General features: G+C 49.8%; 1 protein-coding gene across 1 annotated transcript in view; it reads right to left on the bottom strand.

Annotated features, from left to right (window-relative positions):
- LOC116947947 (homeobox protein Meis1) overlaps positions 1-27,858 on the bottom strand; it is a 96,303-nt gene that overhangs the window by 63,900 nt on the left and 4,545 nt on the right. Inside the window, exons 4-6 of the mRNA XM_032964293.2 lie at positions 26,094-26,144; positions 22,905-22,955; positions 19,451-19,600 (exon numbers count right to left, since the gene is read on the bottom strand). Coding sequence (XP_032820184.1) covers positions 19,451-19,600; positions 22,905-22,955; positions 26,094-26,144 — 252 coding nt within the window. The remainder of the gene's footprint in view (positions 1-19,450; positions 19,601-22,904; positions 22,956-26,093; positions 26,145-27,858) is intronic.

The following is a 27,858-nucleotide window of genomic DNA, read 5'->3' as shown; positions in this document are numbered from 1 at the left end:
CGCCGACGTTCACCAGCTCGCGATCATCATTCGCGCTTTTGAAACTTGCCAAAACAAAACGGGAAGCACTCGGCTGTTCTTGCGCAAGGATTTGCTTTGGCAGTGGTGCCGAAGCGCAGTGAACAACAACAACAACAAATCAATACATTCGTCAATAACACTGTAATTTTAAAAATATATAGCAATAATAGGCGACGTTTTGGGTCATGGCCCTTCTTTATGACATTATTACATGAATGTAGAATTTACAGCCCTTTGTCAGTCCATCGCTGTGCAAAGGCCTCCCCATGCCGTGCCACTAATTGCGGTTGTTTGACCATACTTCACCGCGCTGGTGAGTGCGGACTGACAAAGGGGTCAGCGGCGGTCTGATTTTAGGCGTTCCCCGGGGGGGGGGGGGGGGGGGGTGGAATCGAACTCGGTCTCTCCGAGTTCACAGCGCAGAGCGCTAAACCATCGCACCGCCACTCCACAACAAAGAGGACAATATCCGACGTGAAAAATACAACGGCGACGATCGGCGAGAGTTCGGCTACGGAGCGCCGCGCCGCGGAGCGGGACGTGTGCCGGCCGCGCGCCGTTGCGGAGTTTTTAAAATTTACACGCGCGGTCCTCGACGCTCGTTTGACATTTGCTCCCCTTAGTGACCGCATCACTCACGGCGGCGAGGCCTGCCCCGACACCGCGCAGCCATCCGTCTCTCGCCCGCTCGCTCTACGCGGCGGCAGCAGCAGCAGCAGCAGCATCATCATCATCAGCCCCACTTCGAGAATCAAAGCGTCTCCTGCCAACGGCCGCCGCTGACAATTTAATTATTAAAACCGTTAAGCCGGAGTGGTTTTCTGCTTTATTGAGCGCGGGTGCGGCGCCCATGTCCCGCTTGCGGACTCTCAGCCAGTGGTGGAAATTCTACAGTCCTATGGCAGGGGTGAAGTCCTTTTGCGTATATCACAACCCCTGTTGATGCCCCTACAAAAGTGGTGGTTACCGAATTCTCCGGATTATAAGACGCACCCCCCCAAAAAAACCTATGCTCGGTTTCAATCGAGTTAAACAACATCCGGTCACACACACAGACACACATCTGCCGGATCATGAGACGAATCTCCCAACTTCTGATTTAAAATATATATAGGGGGCAAAGGGTGCGTTGTTCTCCACAGAATAGTCTTCACGTGACCAATCTCAGCGGGATGAATGACGGAGGCGACCCCCTCGACAGGAATTTGATCTCGTAACCTTAACCTTCCTACAATGAGTCTGTCGCACTCAAATGCAGCGCTCAAAGCAACCGAATCATTAAGCCATGCGCTCTGCGTTTAATTCACACTGCGGTGCGACTGCAAACACGGAGTCCAAACACAAATTTCGCCTGCCGATACCTGTCGCCAAGACGGGTTTAACCAGATCGGTGGAGTATAACCTCAACCCGCCCCCTTAAACCGGTGACTGAGAACCTTTGACAGCGCGACCCAGGCAAGCGGGAACATCGGGGTGGGTGCCCAGAGGGGGTCACGACCCCGGGCTTACGAGCAGCTGCCTTAGACGCGAGCCTCGAGTGGCGACGGGAGGCGTCTACTATATATATATTTTTTGTAAACGTCCAAAAATTCACGCTTGCCGATCAAACGCTGCGATGCGCCACGGCCGAACAAGCGAGAGCCGTCCCCGCTTGGAGCTGGCACGATCACTCGGTGAAGTCGATTGATCGATGAGAGATTGTCATCGACGACTATTGTTTTTTGCCATCGACTGCTCGGGGGTGAGATGTTAACTGCCTCGCCAGGTATGCGGGAGGTCGTGGGTTCGATCCAAACCCTTACACCTGTATATTTGTCCTTTGAATGTTCTCTCCGAGTCTTCCGGATTTTACCGGCACTTTTCGAATCAACATCAACGGGGTTTTAAATATTTGGCTGCTATAAATTTCCACGTGACAAGCCACTTCGTTGAGCGATCATTTGTGGTCTGGTTGTTTCTGAAAAAAGAGCTACGTTGCTCAGTGGGCCTTACCTGGCAAAATAAAATAAATTGTTTTTATAGTTTTAAAAAGAGGCGTCCGCCCCCCCCCCCCACACTTCCTGCCTCCCAAAGGGCGGGGAAGCATAGATGTGAGGCCGCGGAAGCAGAGTCCAACAATGTGATTTGCTCCACGGTATTCTGCTGACCGCAATGCAGCATCCGCATCAGCCTATAACGACTCTGTTTTGTGCATGGTGGCTAACCATCCGTGCACTGTCCGGGCTCGAAACCTGCCTGCTTAGCTTCTTAGATCCGACGCGAGTGATTGGGGTGTGTTTGGGCGATGCTGTTGACTTATGGGTCTCTTATTAACCATGCCAGTTACCCCCCTGAATTGTGACAATTCATTCATTTGCGCTGACAGGGGGGGATCATTTAATTTCAACCAGTTATCGAAGGGAAAAAAACGAATCAAAAGATTAATAATAATAAAAATACCCACTGCGTTTTCATCTGTAATCAGCACACAATCTTGCGTGAACGTGAATAAACATGCATTTTAACTGTACTCGAATTCCTCTTCTTGGTTCGGTAAAGTCACGTAGAAGGGAAATAAAAAAATAACATAATAAAAAAATATGTTTTATTTTTATGATTTTAATTAAAAAAATATTATGTTTTATTTTTATTATTTTATTACTTCCCTTCTACGTGACTTTACCGAAAGAACCAAGAAGATGAATCCGTGCAGTCACGAAAGCTTTAACTCAAAATGTACTCGAATTCCTTATGCATTGCCGTGCATTACTGTGGGCGAAGGCATATAACTGCATAATCTGACTCCAACTCCGTTCTGTCTCCACGTACAAATATATTTAAGGCCATCAGCCTGTTGGCTTTTTCTTGTGGTCTTATCGAGCAGCGGGCATTTGTTAAAACCAGCAAAATGCTGGATTGAGTTTCAACCTTCTGGGTCTCATCAGCAGAGACGGAGCTTATTAAACAGAATGCTGCTGGGGTTACCAGATGTTATTGGCAAGAGTACTCCATATAAACTACGGGGACCCCCCCCCCCCCCCCGATCAACGGGGAATCTCTATAAACACATCTTTTCTTACTCAGATTACTGCCAGAAAACGCAACGCTGGCCTCCCTCAGTCTCTGCATGGGGGCCTGCTTGCAAAAAACGCCCAGCCACTTAATTACCACGAGCGACGATCTCCAGCACAAAAAGGACATGTGGTGGGGCAGCACTTGCACCGCGAGTCCTGTCACTGTGCGTGTTTTTTTATCGGAATATATTTTTACGTCTCGTGGCCGGCTTATTGGCGTTGCAGCAAGCAAAGCTCCGAGAGCAATAACTCCCCCCCCCCACCCCCGCTTCTCCCTATCTCTTTTTGTTGTTGGTCTGCTCCTCCTTAATTGAACGAGCCCTAATGACGGCAGTGCCATGCCGGCTTAATAATAGTCGGGGCCTCCGTGCAAGAACGGACTTGCCCGCACCACCGTTCGGCCCAGGTAAATTTCCCATGGCAATGAATGAGCTGGGGGGCACAAGCCAGAGAAAATTGCAGTCTCAATCCACAGATGACAAGGGAAGGGGCGGTGGACGTGGGGCAGGGGAGGTGGGGGTGGGGGGGGAACGTGGTGGGGGGGGAGGGGGGTAGCTTGCGTTGGGAGCCAGCCAGAACACAGAGAGCCCGAGCAAGCAAAAGAGATGTAGAGAGAGAGAGACGGGGCGATAGAGAGCGAGAGAAGGCGTAATAATGCAGGGGACACAGCGTGGACCACACTGCCAGCCGACTGGGGACGCCTTCCCAGAGGAGCCACGGGGCCTATTTGCCGGTCCAGAGATGCATAAGCTGATAATGTACGATGTAATTAATCTGAAAGCCAGAAACAATATGGCTAGGGCTTGCCGGGGCTGTCACCAGAGAGCCATGATCTACAGACTTCATTTACCTGCCAGTGCCGGGTCCACAACTCATTAATGCACCCACGGTGCCAGTTGTTACTCAACGGAGATGCGGCGCAGCAGATTAAACGGCATCATAAACCGCGGACGTTCCCAGCCCCACCGACGCAACGAGTGAACAGCCGAGACTTTCCCAATTGTTGACAAACTCGGTAAGAAATAAATGGGGCCGCATTTGCGACGCGCAAAAAAAAACCAAGAATTGCCTTCCCCCAAACGAACGCACAATAATGCAGCCTGGCAGTGGCCAAATGCGAACTAGGGTCGAGCAACTGTTCCAGCAGCCACCCCTGCCTCCACCTTCTCCCCCTGCCAAGTAATGGCAATAGCAGGGAGGCGACATTGTTTATGTAAGGCACGGAGAGATGCTTGGGATTGCATTGAGGCACAGGCAGAAAGGGAAACACACAGATTGGAGAATGTACACAAGATCAAGATGTCACGACAGACCTTTGAAGAAAGGCGTCCTTGGAAGGGATGGTGGCCCGCAGTGGCCGAGAGGCGACGTGACATGACGACAAAGTGACAGCCCAAAATAGGGAACACTAGAAACTATATAGTTATTTTTATTTTACCAGGTAAGGCCCACTGAGCTAGTGCATGAAGATATTTTTTTCAGAAGCGACTTGGCTATCACAAATGATAGCTCAAAAAAGTGGTGGCTTATCACGTGGAAATTTACAGCAGCCAAATAACGTGTGACGTCGATTCTCAATGTGGAGGGGAAAACCGGAGGACCCGGAGAAAAAATCCACACGACCACAGGGAGAAAGACACGCAAACTCCCAATATACAGCAGGCGTCAAGGGTCGGGCTCGAACCCACGACCTCCTTCGTTCCAGGCGAGGTAGTTAACATCTCCTAGCCACCGTGACCATCGCAGTGATGGAGCGATGACATCAGCTCGTGTGCCAGGCGACAGATGGATCGTTGCGTCGCAGGGCGAGATGGCTTGGGGGAGAAGAGGAGGCCTTCACGCAGCAGTGGACAGATCATTACTGTTCATGGGCTGAGACCACGATTGCTGGCGGATTCAGAACACGGTGCGGGAGGAAAATCTCCTCTGTGCCCAGTGACCTAAAGAAGATTTTGGTTTCCTTTTGCTTGCTTTTTTTTTGCATATTCGCACGGAACGTAGGATGCCAGCCAGAGTGCGCACCCCCCCCCCGTCCCCCCGCTCCCCCCGCTCCCCCATCCCTTGCAGAATAATTAAGCCATCCCGGGAATGGTTTCGTCCTCCTTAATTTAGCGTGAAGGGATTTTGCCTCGTGAGCTTCCACCGGGCCCATCCTCTCCTGCCAGGCCCCAGTGCCCCTACATTTCTCCACCGCCCCCCCGGCTCAGAGTGGCAAAAACAGCGTTCCATTCCAGAAATGAAACGGACTCGAATGAGTCTGAAGGAGGTTTCTGATGGAACTGGAGGGAAAATGGGTTCGGGGGGGGGGGGGGGGGGTGGGTGGGAACCCTCACTCCCAACCTCAACGCCGCCGCCACGTACCAACAACGTACTTATCATTTTAAGCACTATACATATTGCATGGGGCATTTACGCCCTTGGCATTTGTGCTATGAATTATGAATATGTGAACGCACGTTTGCATGCACTGTATGTATGTTGTGTTACGTGTAACGCACGCACTGCATTATGCATGCAGTGCGTGCGCGAGTGACGTGCGGCGTCAGCGTGCATGTTGTGGCGTAAGGTGTGCATTAAATAAATACAGTATAGATGTACTGTGCCGTTAACACACGGAGCCCAGTCGTATTTGGCGGGGGGGGGGGGGTGGCTGGTGCGGCTTTTACGAGCGTAACATTTATTATTTATGATTTGTATCCCACACTATTTTCCATTCCGTCGTTATTTATAGGCGGTCCTGGAGAAGTTAGATCATTGGCTAGAAAACACAAGAGCCTACGGCGTCATGCCATCATCGTCTCCCCAAGTCCACCGATTATTCATCGCCGGACGAGGCCCACCGCGGGATTAAATCCTCAACTCGGACGCAGAGAAAAGGACGAAACAAAGGTCTGGCCTGTGCCTTTCCTGCCTCTCTGCCTCCCTGCCATCCGTCTGCACGCGTACCCTTCAAAGCGAAACCGTGACGCGTTCATATTTTATCCGGGGACGGGGGACCCCCCCCCCCCCCCACCCACCATCCCCGCCACCACCACCCCCAAAAAAATATAATTACCGAGCTGTTAGCACGCTCGCCCAGGCGCGCATCGAAATACGAGCGACCTACGGAGCGGTTGGGGGGGGGTGGGGGTGCTGCCCGGTCATCCCAGTCGTGCCGCACGCCGCACCCTGGGTGCACGGCGCAACGGGGCGGTTTGTTCGTGTTCTAGGAAACGGCGGCGATTCGCTCACGGGGCAAGAGGAGGTGGGGGGGGGGCGACGTCGGTTGGCAGTGGCCGTGGGGCCGTGGTTACGGTGCGAACCGAAAGAGGGCTCTCGTATCAACCGGCCCGGTGGTTCTTTTTTTTTTGGGTCTTGAAAGAAGCGAATGGAGCCAGCGTCAGAGCTAAACTCATTTCAGCAGAACCGCTTTTTTGGGTTTGGTTTGTCCTCGTCATTTCCCCCTGCACACTCCCGATTTGCACGGTTGGCTACGTGCGGTGGTGTGAAAAAAGTTCAACGTGTATCAACAGTTGGATGGTGATGCTATTAGCCAGCCGATCTCCTAGTCTCGTGAATTTTGAATCAGCACCATAACCACAAGGGTGAGATATCAAGACATTGGGATCATGACCATAGAGAGAAAAACAACTCTCATTTCTGAGTGTCCTCCAATAGACTTTCGGTAGTAACAATAATATACCCGGCTACCTCTTCGTCTAACTTCACAAAGCAACCCGCTCACCACGAATGACTAAAATAAACAAACAAGCATGCACCGTAGAGTGTCGCCGCGTGCCGTTTCAATTCGCGTTGCCAAGTCGGTTCGGAAAACGTGCCCAATTATAACTCGCAATTCCCCCGGCGAATTATATAATATTGCGTACAATGGTTATGTTTCCCCGGCGAATATTTTCTCGGGGTGCTTGCGAGATTGGCGGTAGGTGGACAACGTGAGCGGTAGCCACAGCCAGAGCGAGAGGGATACTGGATGTGAGCGTGCCAGGCGTGGAAATATTTTCCCGGGTCGTCGACCAGGAGAGACCCAGCGGAATTGAAGTCATGGCTCCACCACTGGTGGCACTTGGCACAAGCAAAGCAACAAAGTTGGGCTCAAAGGAGCTCAAGGGGCATAAACTGCATGAAAAAATATGGGTGCACCAAATATTGGCGCAAATTTAAATCCTAATTAGCATCGTTTATCTTACATTACATCTCCGTATCTCTGTCGACAATTCAGTAATCTCACGACATCTATGTCTTTTGTTGATATTCTTTTTGATATTTCATTTAGGATTTTCATTCAACTGAAACGGGGGCACCGCCAAACATCATTTTCCGAACAAAGTTAGACATGCGAATCGAGCGGATGTCATCGAGAGAACCAACCCCGTCCTGCGAGCTGAGCCAGGGGACAGTGCCCCGTCGAGTCGCCCCTGGTGGATGCAGCAGCAGCAGAAGCCGCGGCAGAAGCTGCGGCTCTGGGCATTTGCATGCCCGAGTGGCTCTAACCGTACGGCTTTCTGGATGGCTGACTAAAACATGCAAACACTGACTTTATTAACGGTCGACGCTCACTCCAGATAAACCTCCGCCCTGGGCGGGTTTTTTTTTAACGGCTTGTGCTGAATAACCAGGCAGGGCCTTGCTGAGCTGTCCACGTGTGGATGGGGAGGGGTTTTAGGGAGGGGTGGGGCCGTGGGTTCCGATCCATCTGCCACAAGGAACATTTCATCCCTCCTTGGTGTTTAAACCAACACGGTGGTATTTAACGTACACATACGAGATTAGCCGGGGCTCCTTGTGTCGCAAAAATGTTTAAAGCGCGGCTCGTACGCACGAGCCACGTTCTGCCGTGACGTGGCGGTGCGACGTCCTTTCTCTCATGTAATTGCGTCACGTCATTTTGATGCCGTGGCGTGAATTTGTCACGCAGTTCGCACACACCTTGGGCAACATTTACACACGCAAACAAAAACCCCACGTGAATATCACCGCCTGCATCAATCACGCCAATAAAACCACGACGATCGCCAAGCTCCGTGTTTGCGTGACACCACGCGCGGTGGGTAGGAAAGTGACGTCGATAATCACTATCATCCACAAGAGGTTTTTTTTGGGGGTTAGATCGCGTAAATATATAAATGTTGTGTCGTTAAAACCCGCCACCACCCGACACAGCCAACTAGTAAGGGTTGTCACGTCAACAGAACGTGGCCAAAATTTTGATTTAAAGCTTTCGTGACTGCAGTAATTCATATTCTTAGTTTTTTCGGTAAAGTCACGTTGAAGGGAAACAACAAAATAATAAAATATATATAAAACAATTAAAAAATTTCTCACGACGTTTCGACCATAACTCTGTTGGTGTTGGTTCCATGTTGGTTGCATATGCAAACCAACACACCTGAAGACGACCGTTTGAGTTATGATCGAAACGTCGTGAGAATTTTTTTTATTGTTTTATATATATTTTATTATTTTGTTATTTCCCTTCAACGTGACTTTACCGAAAAAACTAAGAATAAAAACGTGGCCAATTCGTCACTAGTACAGCACACCCGTTGTGTGTTGGAGAGCCAAGCCACAACATTCACAATCTGAGTACGACGTTTCGCCAGTAATTACAACTAGCTTCATCAGGCGGCAGCCAGATTTGTGTAGAAGTCTAACTGTTTCACTACATATATAGAGGCGTAGAAGTGGTGACCGCCCTTCTGCGCTCTTGCATGTTGTGGCTTTGCTCTCCAACGCACCGGTTAGTGCTGTACTAGTGACGAATTGGCCACGTTCTCTTTCCGTTACAACCCTTACTATTTGGCTGTGTCGGGTGGTGGCGGGTTTTAGCGACACATTTATATATTTACGCGATCAAGCCCAAAAACCTCTATTATGGATGATATTGGTCGCGAAAGCCTCCTACGTGTTAAACCAAAACGTGGTTTGCTTCTTCTCCTGGATAGAAACAAAAGCGCCCAATATGCTCCAAGGTTAAACTATTTATTTTTTTACAATTCCCAAAGTGCACCGCTCAGCCCAGCACTCGCCACAACACGTGTTTGGTTGACCTGTTGTTTCTGTGCTGAGCTATGCTGTCTCTCTGGGAGACATAAAAAAAACACAGCTTGCTATGTCGTCACATTTAAAAAGCGGTGCCAGTATATTTTGATGCGACTGCGACCAACAATCAGGAAGCGTTTTAAAAATATTCCACGACCCTCCCCCCATAATCTCCTTTCCTCACTGCCACCACCACCACCACCAAAGACAAAGATCCCCCGAAAGTCTTTAACAGACTGTTGGAGCAAGGTACTGGTAGCGAGCAGCTATTAAGGCTGAAACGGTACACGAGGGAGTGGGTGGACAGCACCACGCCCGATCGCCTTTGTCTCCCCAGTGGGGATGTTTACACACGGGAACCAGGTACTCGTTTGAGGCTGAGTAGACCTAGGGGAGGCTCAGGACTGGACAGAACTCGGTTCACCGGGATCGTAGCGCAGCGCGCTAACCGCTACACTTCGGCTCCCCACCACCACCGCCGCCACTACCACCACAACCATCCCACCTCCCCGTTCACCCCACCGCCTGGCACCCCCCCACCACTCCACCCTTCCCTCCCACCGCCACCCCACCACCGCCCTCTCAACACCGTACAGCCACCCCCCCCCCCCTCGCGCAGCTACACGGCCGTACCCGCTCAGGACAATGTCGTGATGGTGAAGGCATCGGGTGACGTGGCTCATCTGCGCACAACTAAATCGGCAGTCTGCTCCTTCGCGCTCGCAACAACGGCGGCGAGGTTGCACTGTAGCCCCCGCTCACCACTCCCGTTTGCAAGCGGAGGAGGGAAGGAAAAAAAAGAAGCCAAACCACAAGGGCCGTAAATTACGGTGATCATCATCAGCCATCCCGTGCACCTCGCAAAAACCGCAAAGCGCAGGAGGAGTCGGAGAAGGGGGCTGTCGAGTGGGGTCGTGCTGGCCAGCCCCGCTCGCCTGGCCTGCCGAAGTGCTTTGAGCTGACAAAAGCTTTTACAGCTGCTTTTTTTTCTTTCGAAAACGCAACACACACACACAGGCATTAGTAACGTGTAAATAATATTGATGGTGCGGCATAACCGATAGCGCGTTTTAAACGGATCGGCTTTAAGGGAAAATCTGTCCGCATTTAATTTTAGCTTTCCGTGGTCATGTGTGCGTAAAGTGACTTGGGGGGGGGGCAGCACTGGGGGGGGGGGCATGTTTAAAAATAAACAGCTTATTCTAATGAGTGTGTGTAACACTTATAATTGAAAAATCCGCTGATATGTATTAAAAGCTCCGGCGGATTTTTTTTTTCTGGCAACGGAGCCGTGCATTTGTACTTGCTGCCATTAAAAAGACATTTGTGCTCGGCAATTATCCACCCGATTGAGCTCATGCGGCAGTGCTGTGCTCGCTAGCACAATAGCTGTGCAATATTTTAATTTCAGGTTTTAATTTAATGGCGTAAGGGGCTCAAGAGACTGAAACGATGTAGAAATTAACAAAGCGTAGCGGTATAAATCGGAGCAAAGCAGAGGATTACATTCTGATTTATGAGCCCGAGCCACCGCGAATGTATACGGTTTCACTCCGAAATAATCCAAACTCTGTTTCTTGCACCGTAAAAAAAAAAAACACTCGTCGAATCATGCTTCGGGTATTCCTGTGCGGTATAATGGACGCCCGCGTCCATCGCACGGGACAGATTGTCGCACGCAAGAGTTACGCAAGAATCGTTGCAACTTTACCCATATGTGTGAGCGCGTGTGCGTGTGCGTGTGTGCGTGTGTGCGAGTGTGAGTGGGGAGCGGTAGTGTCGCGGTTAGCGCGCTGCGCTATAAACCTGGCGACCCCGGGTTCGATTCCTGCTCACGGCCAACACCAGTGACGATTATCTGAACCGGTCCTGGGCCTCCCCTAGGTCGACTCAGCCTCAAATGAGTACCTGGTGCGGTGGATAAAAACATTTCCACTGGGGAGACTAAGGCGGTCGGGCGTGGTGCTGGCCACCCACCCCCTCGTGTACCGTTCCGGCCTTCATGGGAGCTCCCTAACAGCACTTCCCACTATAGTCTGGTAAGACTATACGGGAGATCTTTGTCTTTGTATGTCTATAGAAAATTTAAATCCTTTTTTTTAAGTTATACAAACAATGACCCATTACAAAATATTTATTTGGAAAGGTACTTTACAAAGAGAGTTAATTAAAATGTTAATAAATGACTCATGCCGAACTTGGGAGAATACTTTTGAGCTAATTGTTACAGACCCCAATATTTAACGTTAACCTTTGCCTTAAAAGCGGCGGCATTGATTATTTTCTGTCACCAACCCACAAAATTAGAATAATCGTACCTACACAACACTACCCCGCCCCTGTAACATATACCCCACGCACAGGGGCTTTTGAGGTCAAGGCGCAGCCATGCAAGTGCTTGCTCATATCATACTGCTGGCAGAAGGGCCTCCACTCAAGCGATCTCTTGAGGGTATGAGATCAACTCTTCCAACGTGACTCACTGCCGATACAGTGAGGGAAAAAAGTATTTGATCCCCTGCTGATTTTGTACGTTTGCCCACTGACAAAGAAATGCCCAGTCTATAATTTTAATGGTAGGTTTATTTGAACAGTGAGAGACAGAATAACAACAAAAAAATCCAGAAAAACGCATGTCAAAAATGTTATAAATTGATTTGCACTTTAATGAGGGAAATAAGAATTTGACCCCCTCTCAATCAGAAAGATTTCTGGCTCCCAAGTGTATTTTATACAGGTAACGAGCTGAGATTAGGAGCACAATCTTAAAGGGAGCGCTCCTAATCTCAGCTTGTTACCTTTATAAAAGACACCTGTCCACAGAAGCAATCAATCAATCAGATTCCAAACTCTCCACCATGGCCAAGACCAAAGGGCTCTCCAAGGATGTCAGGGACATGATTGTAGACCTACACAAGGCTGGAATGGGCTACAAGACCATTGCCAAGCAGCTAGGTGAGAAGGTGACAACAGTTGGTGCGATTATTCGCAAATGGAAAAAACACAAAAGAACTGTCAATCTCCCTCGGCCTGGGACTCCATGCAAGATCTCACCTCGTGGAGTTGCAATGATCATGAGAACGGTGAGCAATCAGCCCAGAACTACACGGGAGGATCTTGTCAATGATCTCAAGGCAGCTGGGGCCATAGTCACCAAGAAAACAATTGGTAAAACACTACGCCGTCAAGGACTGAAATCCTGCAGCGCCCGCAAGGTCCCCCTGCTCAAGAAAGCACATATACATGCCCGTCTGAAGTTTTCCAATTAACACCTGAATGATTCAGAGGACAACTGGGTGAAAGTGTTGTGGTCAGATGAGACCAAAATGGAGCTCTTTGGCATCAACCCAACTCGCCGTGTTTGGAGGAGGAATGCTGCCCATCCCCACCGTCAAACATGGAGATGGAAACATTATGCTTTGGGGGTGTTTTTTCTGCTAAGGGTACAGGACAACTTCATCGTATGAAAGGGACGATGGACGGGGCTATGTACCGCCAGGGCATTGAAAATGGGTCGTGGATGGGTATTCCAGCATGACAATGACCCAAAACACACGGCCAAGCAACAAAGGAGTGGCTCAAGAAGAAGCACATTAAGGTCCTAGAGTGGCCTAGCCAGTCTCCAGACCTTAATCCCATAGAAAATCTGTGGAGGGAGCTGAAGGTTTGAGTTGCCAAATGTCAGCCTCCAAACCTTAATGACTTGGAGTAGATCTGCAAAGAGGAGTGGGACAAAATCCCTCCTGAGATGTGTGCAAACCTGGTGGAGAACTGGAAGAAACGTCTGACCTTTGTGATTGCCAATAAGGGGTTTGCCACCAAGTAGTAAGTCATGTTTTGCAGAGGAGTCAAATACTTATTTCCCTCATTAAAATGCAAATAAATTTATAACATTTTTGACATGCGTTTTTCCGGATTTTGTTGTTGTTATTCTGTCTCTCACTGTTCAAATAAACCTACCATTAAAATTATAGACTGACAATTTCTTTGTCAGCGGGCAAACGTACAAAATCAGCAGGGGATCAAATACTTTTTTTCCCTCACTGTAGTTACCCACCAATACTGCGTCTGGGTGGACAGAGACGGAGTGGGGGCAGCAAAGGGGGGGGGGGGAGGGTGGATTTTAAGATTTTAGAAACTTGACCCGTCGTTTCAACTGCCGCCATTGGAAGACGAGGTTGAACCGGCGACCTTTGGATTGCAAAGTCCGGGTGCGCAAACCGTCACGACCACTGTGGCAGCTCCCCTTCACAGGAGGCGTATTACCCACTAAATAAAAGGTCAAACTTAATTATAAAATGATCAAAACAATATTGCTGCATTAAGAGAATCCATTACAAAGTAGACTTGTGGAGGTGGGGGGGGCGAGGGGATTGGCGGCTGGAAATAAGGACTAATTAATGAGGCAGGGCACTTCTCTGCGGAGGCTTTAATGGAACATGGCCTGGCCATGACTGGCTGGCTGGCCCTGAGAAGCCTCCTCTCTCCATTAAGCCAGCCTGAGCTAATGGACTTTCTGACTAATGGCACAGCAAATGATGAACCTCGCAGGCCGGGCAATGATCCCTGCCAAGCCATCACAGCCTAGGCGAAGAGGTGAGGTGGAAGGAACAGGGAGGGTCGGAGGGTGTCGGGGTGAAGGGGACGAGGATGGGGAATAGGGCTCCTACCAAGGCAAAGTGCTCGAATTGCACAACCACTGGCTCCACGAAAAGCTAGGGAGTTTTGCATTTAAATCATTTCGGATCTTCAAGGAAAATTTTAAGGCATCTGTCAAAGCTCCAGATTTGTGTCGTCGGGACACGATGCGTGTTCGGGCTTACGAGAGACATGTCACCCAATGCCACGTGACCGGCACCTTTGGCAGGAAGACGGCGGGAGTGACACCATATTGGTGACGTCGCAACCGTGACGTCACTTACGCTTTTCCGGATGATCCGAAACTTTTTTTTTATTGTATTTCGCCCGGATCGTTCCAAATGTCACATCTCGTGGCCTGACCTTTGAATTTATCGGAATAATACGAACAAAAAAATAGGGAGCCCATCCCTACCAAACAGCTGCCCACGTAAAGGGCAGAGAGGCAGCATTCACCGTCAATAAAAATGAGCTGGGCGGAAAGACAGCCGGCGATGAGGACCCCAACCCACCCCGCCGACTCCTCCGCTGCTCGAGTAAAAAAAACGGCAACGAAAATTATGCCAGAGTGGCAATTTGAAACGCTATGCACGGGGGGTTTGGTAACATAAGCAAAACTGTAACCGAAACATTTAAATCCAATTCTGTGTGCGCCCGTCTCGCTCAGTCGAAACGGTTTGGCATCACGTAAACATCAGTCGCGCAGCTGCCAGATTAAGGTGAACAAGTTACGTTCAATAGCTCGTCAAACCCCAACAAACAAAAATATATAATGAAAATAAAAACAATCCTCTTCACGAATACAAAATCCATTGCTTGGACCCTTGCCGCCTATTTGAGACTACCTTGAAACAAATCCATTAAGTGGCACGGAAAAACGCTCATGGCTAAGTGTGTGTCCCCCCGACCCCCCCCCCCACACACACACACACACGATGAGCTGAGCGAAGGGAAGGCCATCGACTCGACCGATCAGGCCTCTGAGAGTAACGTAAGCATCTCCCCTCTTGCCGACAGAGAGAAGATGGGGCTTGTGGTCCTCACACACCGGAGTCCATGCCGCGCATCTGCCCCGAGTAGCCAAAACCGAAACCTGCAAGGGCTCCAACTGCCTTCGGGCTGTACCACGTGCCGTTCAACAAACCATGTCTGACGTTTCGCGCCACGTTCTGGGAGCTTCAAAAAATTCGGTTCCTTGAGAAGCTTCAATTGAGTTTCTGAAGGAAGCTCAGAGGTTCGGTTCAGTTCCTTCAGAAGCTCCCAGCACGTGGAAGGGAAACGTTGGAAATCAACACGCGGAACGACCCGAAAGCACAAACCGCAGAGCTGTACGGCACGACCGCGAGAGACCGCGCGGCAGGAGCATAGAAAACTAGTCCGACCTGAACAAATTAAATATCTTACGTTCACGATCTCCACATAAAAATTTAATACGTACGAGTCGGTTAGCCTCGCGGACTTCAAGCAGCAATTGTGTTTTTAGACACGCACACTCCGGACTGGTTTCACTCTTTCGGAGGTCATCAGCGGAGTCAGGCTTGCGAAACAACAAACACTGCCGCTTTAGCAGATGTCATTGGCCCTGTCTTGGCAAAAAGTTATGAGTTGAAAAATAAAAATGAAATGCTTATCAGCCTGGAAGATCATAACCAAAGTCAACATCGACAGGTACAAAAACATAACGGGGGTTTGCCTTAAAACAGCGAACTCAACGCACAGAAAGCGGCAGATACATTTTAGGTTTTGTTTTTTTAAACGCTACAAAACGTATCGAATAAACACGATGCGCATACTGGTGTAAAACGCAGAGAAACCCAACCCAAGGTTCCGCAACCCACCCACCCCCCCCCCATGCCCCCCCCCCATGCCCCCCCCCCCCACCAACTCGCCTTCTCCTGGTGTGATTTTTGGTTTTTTAAAACGTAAAGAATACTTTTGGATAAGTGGGGCAGGAAAAGGGGGTTACCGTTTGCCTAAAGTGGGAGCCCACAGGGTTGACCGATCGCTGCCGCCAGTAACTTGACACAAGCAACACCACTTGATTTTTTCTGCATCCCCAATTAGACCCCTTCTCGAGCTCTACAGTAGCCAAAATTCCACTGGCAGAGGGAGAAGGGACCCTTATTTCGTGCAGCCACCCGCTCCCCACCCCCCCCCCCCCCCCGTCACAGGAACTACAGCCGTTACACAATTTGTTGTTGTGTTTATATATATACACACACACGCTTGTATGGCCCCTTTTGTCGATCCACTGCTGGATTGGGCAGCCACTGGAGCGATGCACTTTAAAATTCTAAATTGAAAATGTCATTCTTTAGAACGGCTCTTTAGTGTGTTAGTTTGTTGTCCTTCGCCCGCGCCTCTCCATCAGCACGGGTGGCTACGTACGGATGCTAAAGAAGTTCAACGTACAGGAAGGGTTGGGTGTTGGACAACACTTCACCACCACGCTGATCAGTGAGGGCTGGTTGGTTGGTGAAGGAGTAAATCACTCACCACTGATGTTGGCCGTGGCTGGGATTCAAACTCAGGTCACAGGGCTTATAGAATGAACTGCGCTAACCATTGCGCCACCGCTCCACCCCAACTGTTATTTAAGGAGTGATATATGTATGTAAAGCCGAGCGTATGAGAAAATCACTCGAAATAAGCCCATTAATTCGACAACTCTCAGAAGCTAAGCGGGGTTGAGCCTGGATAGTGCGTGCATGGGTGATCGATGACGCAATTCGTCTTGTTGTAACTTTCTCACCACCCCCCCATCCCCTTCCCTGCTATTGGACATCTGTGAAAAAGAGCTTCATAGGTCATCGGATTCCTGCTGCAGTCTAAACAAAGATTCAGATTTTGATTCTGCATGTCAGGTTGATGTGACAATCAGCAAGAGGGGCAGACAGCGTAGCACTCTACCTATACAGTTCCACGTCTGTTTCCCCGCCTTCACCGGCATGGTGAAGTATGGTCATGTAACCCCCCCCCCCGCCCAAAGACCAGCGCGGCATTGGGAGGCCCTCTTCCAGCAGTGGGTCGGTAACAGCTGTGCTCACGTGACCTCCACTCGCTTGTGCATCGCAAGCTAAAGGCAATGCACCGTCTAGGATCTGTAAAGTCTCAAGTCCTGTGCCGCCGTTTGGTTTCTAAACAGATCCACGCCGTTGACCGCACGGTTGCATTACGGGGCACCAAATGCACGCGAAACTAGCACCAGTTATTGATCAATAAATTGAGTGAAATCCCTATGTATGTGCTTCACTAATACAAATAACTACGTGTGAATTAGCCAAATAACGAATTAACTAGTTGACAAAATTATCAACTAACAAAACAAACACATTAGGTAACTAACGAATGCGCGTGCAACTGCCACGAGTAATTTTATAATGATAGTATTTTTTTTTATGTCTCTGTGCTTTACAACAAAAGTCGCTCGTACATTATTGAATAAACTGGCAATCCGATCTAAATAACCAATAAGCTAATGAGCTAAACAATCTAATCAACTAACTATACAAAATCGTTAACCAATAAAGTAAAATATTAACACACAGACCGACACGTGCACATACATGCGCGCGCACGGCAATTCAATATTCACTTACGATGATAATAGCCACGGTGTGGTTCGAGAGGCCCTGTAGCGCAAACGCACTGGGATCACTCAAGACAGATTGAATTACTCGCCATTTCAATATCCACGAGCCGCCAGCGGCCACCGCGTTCACTTTCATTTGGCTCTGTCCACCGGCGGCGATAAGGAGGACCCCCTGCTCCAAGCCTACGTGGGGCCCCACTCATCTCATCCGCGGGACCCTCACAGCAGGGGACGGCCGGGGAGTTCCCAAAGGTCTCGTCCCCCCCCCCCCCACCCTGACCAAGCCAAGGTCCCTTGCAAAACTACAATGTCAAGAGTGCATCACTCACTTGTATGTACGTACCGTATGTTGAACTTCTTCACCCGCTGTAGGTAGCAAAAAACCGTGCTAATCGGAGGTGCGGGGGGAAAGGACAACAAACTAAACACAAAAAGCAGTTCTAAATAAATAACATTTTTTTTTCAAAATAGATTTAAAAGGGCACAGCTCCCAGTGGCTTCCTAATATCAGAAGGAAGAGCATTCCAGACGGCCGCAGAAGCGCACCCGCGATGCGGTGACCGCCTTTGTTCGATTGACCAGCCAGAATCCGCCTGCTGCGAGGATGATCGGAGTTCGCGTGATGGTTTAAAAGTTCCTTGACGAGATCGGCAAGGTGAGCTGATCCCTCACCTGGCTGGCTCTGTGGCATTAGGGTTGCCCCACCTGACCTGCTCTTAACCAGGCTCACCCCCCCCCCCCCCTTGATGAGCGATGGTAGCCGTTCCCCTGGGAAATGTTGCAAGTCTTCCCGGGAACGTCACAAATCCCGGTTCATGTCAGTCACATTACAATAGCAACGATGGTCCTGTACATCCGGTGATTAATTTCAGCTGGGAGCCCGGAACGTTACTTTGGGAATCATTTTGGAATGTCACATCGATATTGCTCTGCTTCGTCCTCGTACATTATCTAAACCTCAAGAAAATTATAGGAATATAGGTTACAAAAGATGTACATATATATCATTATTACGTACCCTAGCGGTACTGTCCCCTAGTCCATGCAAGCCGAGCAGGAGCGTTTCGAAAAATATCGAGTGAGGACTTCAGGCCCCGAATGCATCTGCATTTAGCTGTTCCCATCGGCCACCTCCTCCTCAACCCCCTCTTCGGCTGTTGTGAGATGTTCATCTTCAACACGAAATGTCCCGGTTTTTGCGGGACCTCAGGTGGCGACCCCAACCTGTAGAGTTGGCTCACACATCTGTCTTTTAAAATCTAGTTTGAAAAAAAGTAATTTCTTGACAACTGCGCTTCTTGTGTTCGGTTTGTTGCCCTTCCCCCGCACCTCTGATCAAGACGGTTGGCTACGTACGGCGCGAAGGAAATTCAACATACATTCAAAGGCAAAGACCCCCCCTGTATAGCCTTAACATACTGTTGGGGCAAGTAATGTTAGCGAGCACCTATGAAGGCCAGCAAGGCACACAAGGGGGTGGGGGTGGCCAGCACCACGCCCGGACGCCTTTGTCTCTCCAGTGGCAAAGTTTACGCACTGCACCAGGTACTCATTTGAGGCTGAGTCGACCTAGGGGAAGCCCAGGACCGGTTGAGATAATCGTCACCGGTGTTGACCCGCATTGCTGGGTTCGTAGTGCGGTGTGCGAACTGCTACACTACCTCTCCCCACAACATGCATACATATACAAAGAGTTGACCAGTCCGAAGTCGGGTGAGTGTTTCTACACGTACATACGTCTGACCCAGAGGTCGGCAAAACTAAAACAACAACAAAACGAACTCAATATCGAAAGTGCCGCCGCAATACACGTGAACAGAAATCACACGAGGCAGTCTTTGAAGAGCCACGTGCAGCTTCGGAGTCGCAGGTCTGCAGTCAGACCCCCTCTCTGGTCTAGCTCCTGAAAGAGCTTGCCCACCTGCCTAGCCCCCCCCCCCCCCCAGCCCGAGGGAACTCGTTTACCTGAGCCGCTCGCTCGACCCGCTCATCTGGTCAGCACGTCACGCGCACACAGAGCACGACGCCGGGGGGGCGGGGCGGGCGGGGGGGGGGGGGTTATCGGTCGTCAAAACCACCGCAGCCACCATCACCGCACCCCTTGCACCTGTTCGGCGAGACTGCTGGAGGAGGGCCGCGAGACGTCGTCGTCGCCCTTGGTGCTTCCGTCCCGGTCGTCGATGACCAGGTCTATGGGCATCTTGCCCTTGAGGCAGCTGATGTACCGGTGGCAGAAGTTGTCGCAGAGTTCGTGAACCTGAATGGGACGCGGTCGCAGATTCGTCACCCGTCGTCGGCGGCACGTTTTTTTTGTTTTTGTTTTTGTTTTCCTTTTATCGAGCGCCAACAAAGGCTGCTCCACAACTCCGAAAGTGCCGCTCGCGACTGGGCCGCTCGGCATCTCTGGGGGGGGGGGGGGGACCTGCGGCTCTGCGAGGACAAAAAAAAAGAAATGATTCTCCGTGAAGCTCCGGATGTCGCACAGGCAGGCGGATGTTCACACTGGCTTTGTGAGAAAACTCTCAGAGCCAATGTGAGAGATGTGCAAGTGCAACGACGTGCAAGGCATTTCTCAATCCACTGCTGGATGAGGGTCTCCCACGCAGCCTGCGTGTCGGGGAGGTTGCGGGTTGAAGGCGGGGGGTGCGCATAGAAAGACGCGGGAGCATAGCAGTATAGTACAACAATGGGTTGTTGCTGTACTGCCCTCCGCTGTTCGTCAATCACGTAATCCCACAGCCTATGACACCTGTTTCAATCCTGGCGGTCACTCATCCGAGTACAGTCAAGTTCAAAGCTGCTTAGCTTTCGAATTATGATGTATAGGCGTGTATACAAAACCATTGAGGGTTAATTACGTTTGTCGAATAGGCGTGTATACAAAAACGTACACACACACAAGACTCAGATTGAGGCATATACAATGAACAGGTTTCAAAAGTATCAAACACTCGTGTTGTTAGCGAGCATATACTGAGGCCGGAACAGCGTATGAGGTTGGCGTGGGGCCACCGCCAACGCCTGGCCCGCCTTTGTCTCCCCGAGTGCTGACGTCTACGCACCGCACCGATGACGGTGCTACATTTTAAGACTCCGTCGCGACCTGCCGCCACTCACCACCAATGTTAACCGTGGCTGCGAATCCAACTCGAGATTGCCCCTGGCATCGACGGATGTCTACGTGTATGACTTAACTACGTACGGTGCACGTGAAACATGAGGATACGTTTCACATCGCTTACTACATTATACAAAGATCCCCCGTATAGCCTTGAGAGACTGTTGGGGCAAGTGCAGTTAACGGGTGGGTGGCCAGCAGCCGCCTTTGTCTCGCCAGTGGCGATGTGAACACACCGCACCAGCTGCTTATTTGAGGCTGAGTCGACCTAGGCGGGGGGCGCCAGAACCGGTTCAGATAAACGTCGCTGGTGTTGGCCGTGAACGGGAATTGAACTCGGGTTGCCGGGTTGGTAGGGCAGCACGCAAACCGCTACACTCCCGCTCCCCACATATACCGTGTGTGTGCGAGGGCTCTACACATCGCTGGGAGGGTTTCATGGTCGATGGTCAAGAATAAAGACGGAGTGGCAGTTAAAGGAGGGAACGCGCTCCGATAGGGCATCCACCGAGGAAATGGAGCGATGGAATCAGCTCGTGAGCAGGCGCAAGGTGGGATTGATCCATCGCCGATTGTGGAGGGATTGCTCCGCCTTTGTGGGAGGCTCTTTCGACCAGCAGTGGATTGACCCTGGCTAACGAATATGACATACATATGTATAAAGTAAATGCATGGTATCAGTTGAAAATGTAACTTGTAGTCTCAATTGGCTCTCAACTGGCCCTAATCATCAGTCTCTCATATATAAGACACAGAGGCCGCACTACGTACGTCGGGCTACACGTATTTAAAAGCTATAAACACATACACGTCGGGTGCACACATAGCCTGACGTACACACACACACACAGAGGGGGCCACATACGCACGTGTACTACGCGTGTAGCCACGTGCGCGTGCTGGTGCGCACACAACTCGAAGCAATGATTCTCAAAACGCCACACCGCCATCAAATCCCCTGGATCTCATCTCTCCGTATCGCCTCCTCCTTTGGCCGATCGACCGCATTCATGAGACCGCCGCAGGAGTATGGAGTTGGGGGGCGGGGGGTCCCTTTTGCCATCCCCTCTCTCACACCAACCCCTAATATGACGACTACATTCAATATTCCGCGAGCAATATTTTTCGTATTAAAAATTGGGGCAAATTCAGTTGTCGCGGGCAGGGGGCCCGGGGCAGCTGCGACATTAGGCGCAAGCAAACTTTGTCGAGGGTGCGAGCGAGCGAGCGAGCGAGTGAGTGTGTGGTTGGTTTTTAAGTGTGCGGCACCAACAACAAAAAGAACCTGGGCCGCCACCGCCACCACCACCACTACCACCCGCGTTTGTCGCACCGGGGACAATTAGCGACGCTGTCGTCGAGCCACGGGCTCCGCGCGCGCGCTTTAATTGCTGCTCGAGTCGACTTGCGGCGGGTAGGAGAGAGAGAGAGAGAGGGGAAAAAAAGCTGGTTTCGAAGTTAATTATTAATTAATTAAGTTAATTATTCAGGAGGACGACGGCGATGCCCCGCGCGCACTCTCTCGCGCTCAACCCTTCACCCGCCCCCCCCCCCACTCACTCCCGTGCGGTCGCGGTTCCGCGCATTTGAAATAAAATGAAATAAATCGTTTACTTTATATATATCGGTTGTCATAAAACAACGCGCACCACGCTCATTAGTTTAAATGGTCGTAGCAGTAATAATCGTCATCATTATGATGTTGACATCAGCGCGGTGCGCTAATCACTGGCGCCACCGCTCCACGTGTCTGTGTGCGCGTATTCGCATCTGCACTGGGTGGCACCGCACGTATCGATTGTGACCGGTCGTTGTTCTCTTTACGCTCGTCTGGATGTTTTCCCAACGTCGATTCAATCGTCATAATGCTAACAATGAATAGCAATCACGACGGTGATTTGCATGTGTGTCAATCCACTGCTGGATGGAGTAAGGGACTGCGTGTGGGGGGGGGGGGGGGGGCTCCCTCTAGGTTGGCTCAGCCTCAATTGAGTACTTAGTTGCGATATGTAAAAACAAAAAAACCATTTCCACTAGAGAGACAAAGGCGGCCGGGCGTGGTGGTGGTGCTGGACACCCCACCACCTCGTGTGCCGTTCCGGCCTTCATAGGGGCTACTCGCTAACAGCACTTGTCCCAACAGTCTGTTAAGGCTATACGGGGGGAGTGGGGGGGTGAACGAGGGTCTATGGTGGGGCAGAATAGGTACCACTCGCCACTGATGTTAGCCGTGAACGATAATCCCAACTCAGGCTGCCAGAGTTCGTAGCGCAGCGCGCAAAGCAATGCGCCAATTAAAAAAAACAGCAGCGAGAGAGCTACCGAGATTATTACATCGACACTGAATAAAATATATGGACGACGATAAATATATATGGTGTACGTCAAGTGTGTGTAGCGACGGCGACGTGAAAACTTGATAAGCACACGGGGAATGACGTACCTTCTCCAATTCTAAGAGATGAAACCGCAATACTTGTATCGCCTGGATCATCTGCAAAAAAAAACAAAAGAACATTAACAAAAAAAATTATCGATTAAGCGTGACTCGTTGATCAATGGGCCAACTCTGGCGGAACGCGTGGCAAATGTCTTCGTTGTCTTCTGCCTATCCGCGTCATCCAAGACCAGCACGCTCCCTCTTCGGCCGGGCACGAAGGCGGCGTGCAAACGACAAAGACGACTCCCATGTAGCCTTTAAACAACAGGCTGTAGTAGTAAGGGGGGGGGGTGAGGGGGTGACAAGTTGCTGCTGTTCGCGAGCAACCTTTACGAAGGCCGGAACGGCGCGACATATGACAGGGGAGGTGTGGCAAGCAACCACGCCCGGCCGCCTTTGTCTCCCCCAGTGGTGATGTTTGTTACCGTAGGCGGGGAATTCGAACGCGGATCGCCGTGTTCGTAGCGGCCAGTGCGCTAATCACTGCGCCACGCGGCGTACACACAAGACAAAGACAAAACTCCCCCGTGTAGCCTTCACAGAGTGTTGAAGCAAGTGCTGTTCACGAGCAGCAACTACGTGGGCCAGCAGGGCCCCGCATCCTCTACACATATACACACATTATTACGTATAATCGCAATATTGACAATTGATATTACTACACATTGCCACGCAAATATAGCATAACGCACTGCAGTACGTAAGAGTGTTCCAATAGAACACGCGTGAATGTATTTGTACAATATATAGCACAAAGCAGGTGCTAACTTGAAAATAATTAAAATATATATTTAGGAGCATTTGGCGTTTTGGACAACTGCCATTCTTGAGCGTTCATAGGTGCAACATTATTTACAATTGTACGTATCAACTGTGTATCTGTTTGTGCGTGTGTAACTGTGTGTATCAACTGAGTAACTAGTGCAGTGTGTAAACATCGCCACTAGGGAGACAAAGGCGGCCGGGCGTGGTGCCGGCCACCCATCCCCTCGTGTGCCTTACCGGCCTTCAACAGACTGCCCAAACAGTCTGTTAAAGGCTATGCGGGGGAATGTATCTTTTGTTTCTATAAAACAAAGTATGTGTATATATATACACACACATACATAGGTGCTCGCTAACAGCACTTGCTCCAACAGTCTGTTTCAGGCTATACGGGGGATCTTTGTCTCATATATATATACACACACACAGGGATTCATTTCAGCCAAATGCTGGCCCGGTGGAGAGACCCGGGAAAACCTTTCGGTACGCGGCACACCACACCCAGTATACCACGCGCTAAGGCTGTGTGTTTACTGTGGTCACGTTGCCACTTATACTTCAGGCTGTGAGCGACCCCTAAACTATTCAATTATCGATTATGCCCCGAGTACACACACACACATACACAAAAGATCCCCAGTATAGCCTTCAACAAACTGTCCATCCCAAGTGCTGTTTGCGAGCACCTATTAAGGCCGGAACGCTACGCGAGTAGGCGGGTGACCACCACCACAACCGGGCTGTCTTTGTATCTCCAGTCATGAGGTTTACATACCGCACCAGATACCAATTTAGGGCTGAGTCGACCTAGATGAGGTACAGGACCTATTCATATGTTCGCCACGGGCGGAAATCGAACTAGGGTGCCCTGGTTCGGAGCTCAGTGCGATAACCACTGCGCTACCGCTCCCCACTACACTAGCGTACACACAAACATATATACACACATATATACACACACGGGGCATTTAAAATAAACATAGGTATCTATACCGTCGAGGAACGCTTTACAAGCTACAGTGTCAATTTCGATCGACTCTCTAAATTTTAAATCAACGAGCGAAGCAAAATAATTACGCGGCTATGTTATAGCAAGTCAAGCGGACTTTCATCATCACCATCAAGCAGCATCACCAATACATAACAACTCAACAAACTCGCCGAACAGTATCGTTTCACAGACTTTGGGGGAGAGAGAAAGAGAGAAGATAGGGAAAGAGAGAGAGAGCGGAGGGATGCTTAAAAAAAACATCTCGCAATTTGGAAGAGAAAAAAGGAGGGCGCGAAGTTTCCGCACACATCTGTTTCAATTAGCGGCCAGCGCGCGCTGCACGGAGGCCAATTAAAATGTAAGAGGCACCCCCCCCCCCCTCCACACTTTGATCTTCCGGCAAAAAATCCGGCACGCGGGCATTAGCGATCATCAAGCCACCAACAATCGCCCTGTGTGTGTGTGGTTTTTTCTTTTCCCGATCCTTCTGTTCGGCGGATTAAGCGAAAGCGCGTTAGAACACAAAAGCGACGCTTTCACAACACGAAGGGTTAGCGATCGGTGTGCTGCCACGGCGGTTCAGGCATCCCCCCGCGCGCGCGCGCTGTGTCTCTGAATAATAACAATGATGATGATGATGCTATTGTTGTTTGCTGCTGGTGGTACCGCTCACGTGCGCTATTGGCTTCACACACCACACACCGCACGCACCGAAGGCAAAGATTCCGCCCCTCCCCACCTGTCCACCTCTGTCCCCGAGTAGCCGCGTTAAAAAAATATTCATAAGATAGCTGTTGGGGGGGATAAGTGTTGCGAGTGAGCCGCCGGTGAAGAAATGGTCGGTCGGAAGGGCTCACGGCACGAGTGGTGTGGCCAGAAACCGCGCCCGGCTAACCTGCCGCCTTTGTCTGTTTAACAAACCGCACCGGGTTACCACTAATTTGCGGATAAGTCACGTATTCACAATACAAAGATCCCCCGTATAGCCTTATACTGTTTGGGGCAAGTGCCGTGAGCGAGCACACACGAGGGGTGGTGGGTGGCAAGCACCACGCTCGGCCGCCTTTGTCTCCCGAGTGTAGTAGCGACGGTTATACGTCGCACCAGGTACTCCGTTTGAGGCTGAGTCGACCGAGGGGAGGCCCAGGACCGGTTCGGAGAATCGCCACTGGTACACGGTCGTGAGCAGGCATTGAACTCGGGTCGCCGGGTTTGTAGCGTAGCCGCGATAACCACTACACTACTGCTCTCGATCATATATACTGACTCACACGCACGATTGCATGGATACAGGCCTGTGTGTGTGTGTGGATCTGCAGGAAATGTCATCCGTTGTATAAGCGTCTCGGAACATGACAGCAGTGCAACTCGATCTGTGGTGATGAATTTGAAGTAATTGATGATGATGATGATATTAATCACAAAGAACTACTTACCAAATTATCCAGCTCCGGGTTGGATGAGAACAATGGCTTCTCTGCTCTCACCTGCAGCGAATGAAAAAAAAATAGCCAGGTGTGAGAGCAAAAGTACATGATTAAGCAAGTGACACACCTAATTGGAACGTCTTAATATTGATACCAAAAACAGGATATGTGTTTATATACTTTTTTTATATATAAATACTAATACTATGATGCTTATAATACATACAACTGTAGATAATAACGCGTGCGTGCGTGTATATATATACAGACAGGCGACGTGTACCAGCGCAGATTGGACGTTTGTAAATTGAGCCTCCGTGTTGTTTCGTAAGGCACCATACGTTGCTATGTTTGTCGCACGATGTGGTACAATCGCTCGGTTACTATAAATCATGTAGCATTTAGCCGCGCAAAAGCTGTTACGCATACCGTGGATCATATTTTTATGATAAATTACGATACACATTCAACCACGTGTGTATGTATACACACGTATTTATGTGTGGGGAGCAGTAAGAGTAGCCGGATAGCGCGGTTACACTACGAACCCAGCAATCCAAGTTGCGTTCCCACTCATGGTCGACACCAAGTGACGATTATCTGAACAGGGCCCTGGGCATCCCCCTAGATCGAGTCAGCCTCAAATGTGTACCTGGTGCGGTGTGTGAACATCGTCACTGGGGAGACAAAGGCGGCCGTGCGTGGTGCTGACCACCCCCCCCCCCTCCATCCTGTGCCGTGGCAGCCTTCATAGGCGCTGCGACTCGCTAACAGCACTTGCCCCAACAGTCTGTCAAGGCTATACGGGGGATCTTTGTCTTATGTGCGCATAGCTTTGGACAGCCGCTATATTGAGCACGTAACACGACGGTTCATTTGTCGCGTGACGTCACGCGCTGGGATCATCTTGCAACGATTTACATTTTAATTGATGGACGATCGACTTATTAATTGCACGATTTGTCAGCTAAAAACGCACGTCAATTAATTAATATCATTCTGATTATTATTATAACTCTGCAACTCCGGATAATATTTGTAACGCGCGTCATGTCGTCCACACAAACACAATGTGTAAGTTATAATTCCTGAATTACTTATATATGTAAAAATAATTCGTGTATTTCATAATGTCATTGATTATCTGGTTACCCAAATTTGTCTTGGAGTAATATTTGGATCACGTCTCTGTCTCTACGGTATTGCAATGATTAACTTATACTACAATACGTGCACTATGTGTATGTATATATATAAACACACGCAATGCTTATTTGTAGTAGGTGAGCAGAAGCGTACGCAAATTATTCGGTGGGAATTAATTTAATAGCAGGCAATTAACGCATTGATTGCGAGAGCAATAACACAGCAGATGCAGCCTTGTTAACATCACAAGAATACATATTCACGCTGCTCGCTTTAATTCACCGTTGTTGTTTTTTTTCAAATTGAAGTTAGACAGTGTGACCCACTCCCACAACACGTGACGCCTACAATATATAATAGGCATAATATTAAATAAATATACCAATAGCCACACTTGTTACATTACAGTCATAGATTGTACTGCGCGGTCACGATATTGCCGCAAATAGTAATTTAGTAACGAGGCAAAACAGCGATTTAGCGCAAGTAACAATAGGTTTTAGTACAATTACAGGAGCGTTCCAACAATGTTAACAACGCAGGTAAAGGTGTGCTTTAATAACAACACTTACTTGCAAATGTTTGTTCAAATAATTATAATCAATACGACTTCGTGACCGCATGTCGC

This window comes from Petromyzon marinus, chromosome 31, assembly GCF_048934315.1.
Source record: "Petromyzon marinus isolate PM22_M1 ecotype Great Lakes invasive population chromosome 31, UKy_Petmar_22M1.pri1.0, whole genome shotgun sequence".
Taxonomy (NCBI): Eukaryota; Metazoa; Chordata; class Hyperoartia; order Petromyzontiformes; family Petromyzontidae; genus Petromyzon; species Petromyzon marinus.
Note: the sequence above shows the minus strand (reverse complement) of the source record. Positions and strands in the feature narration are given on the sequence as shown.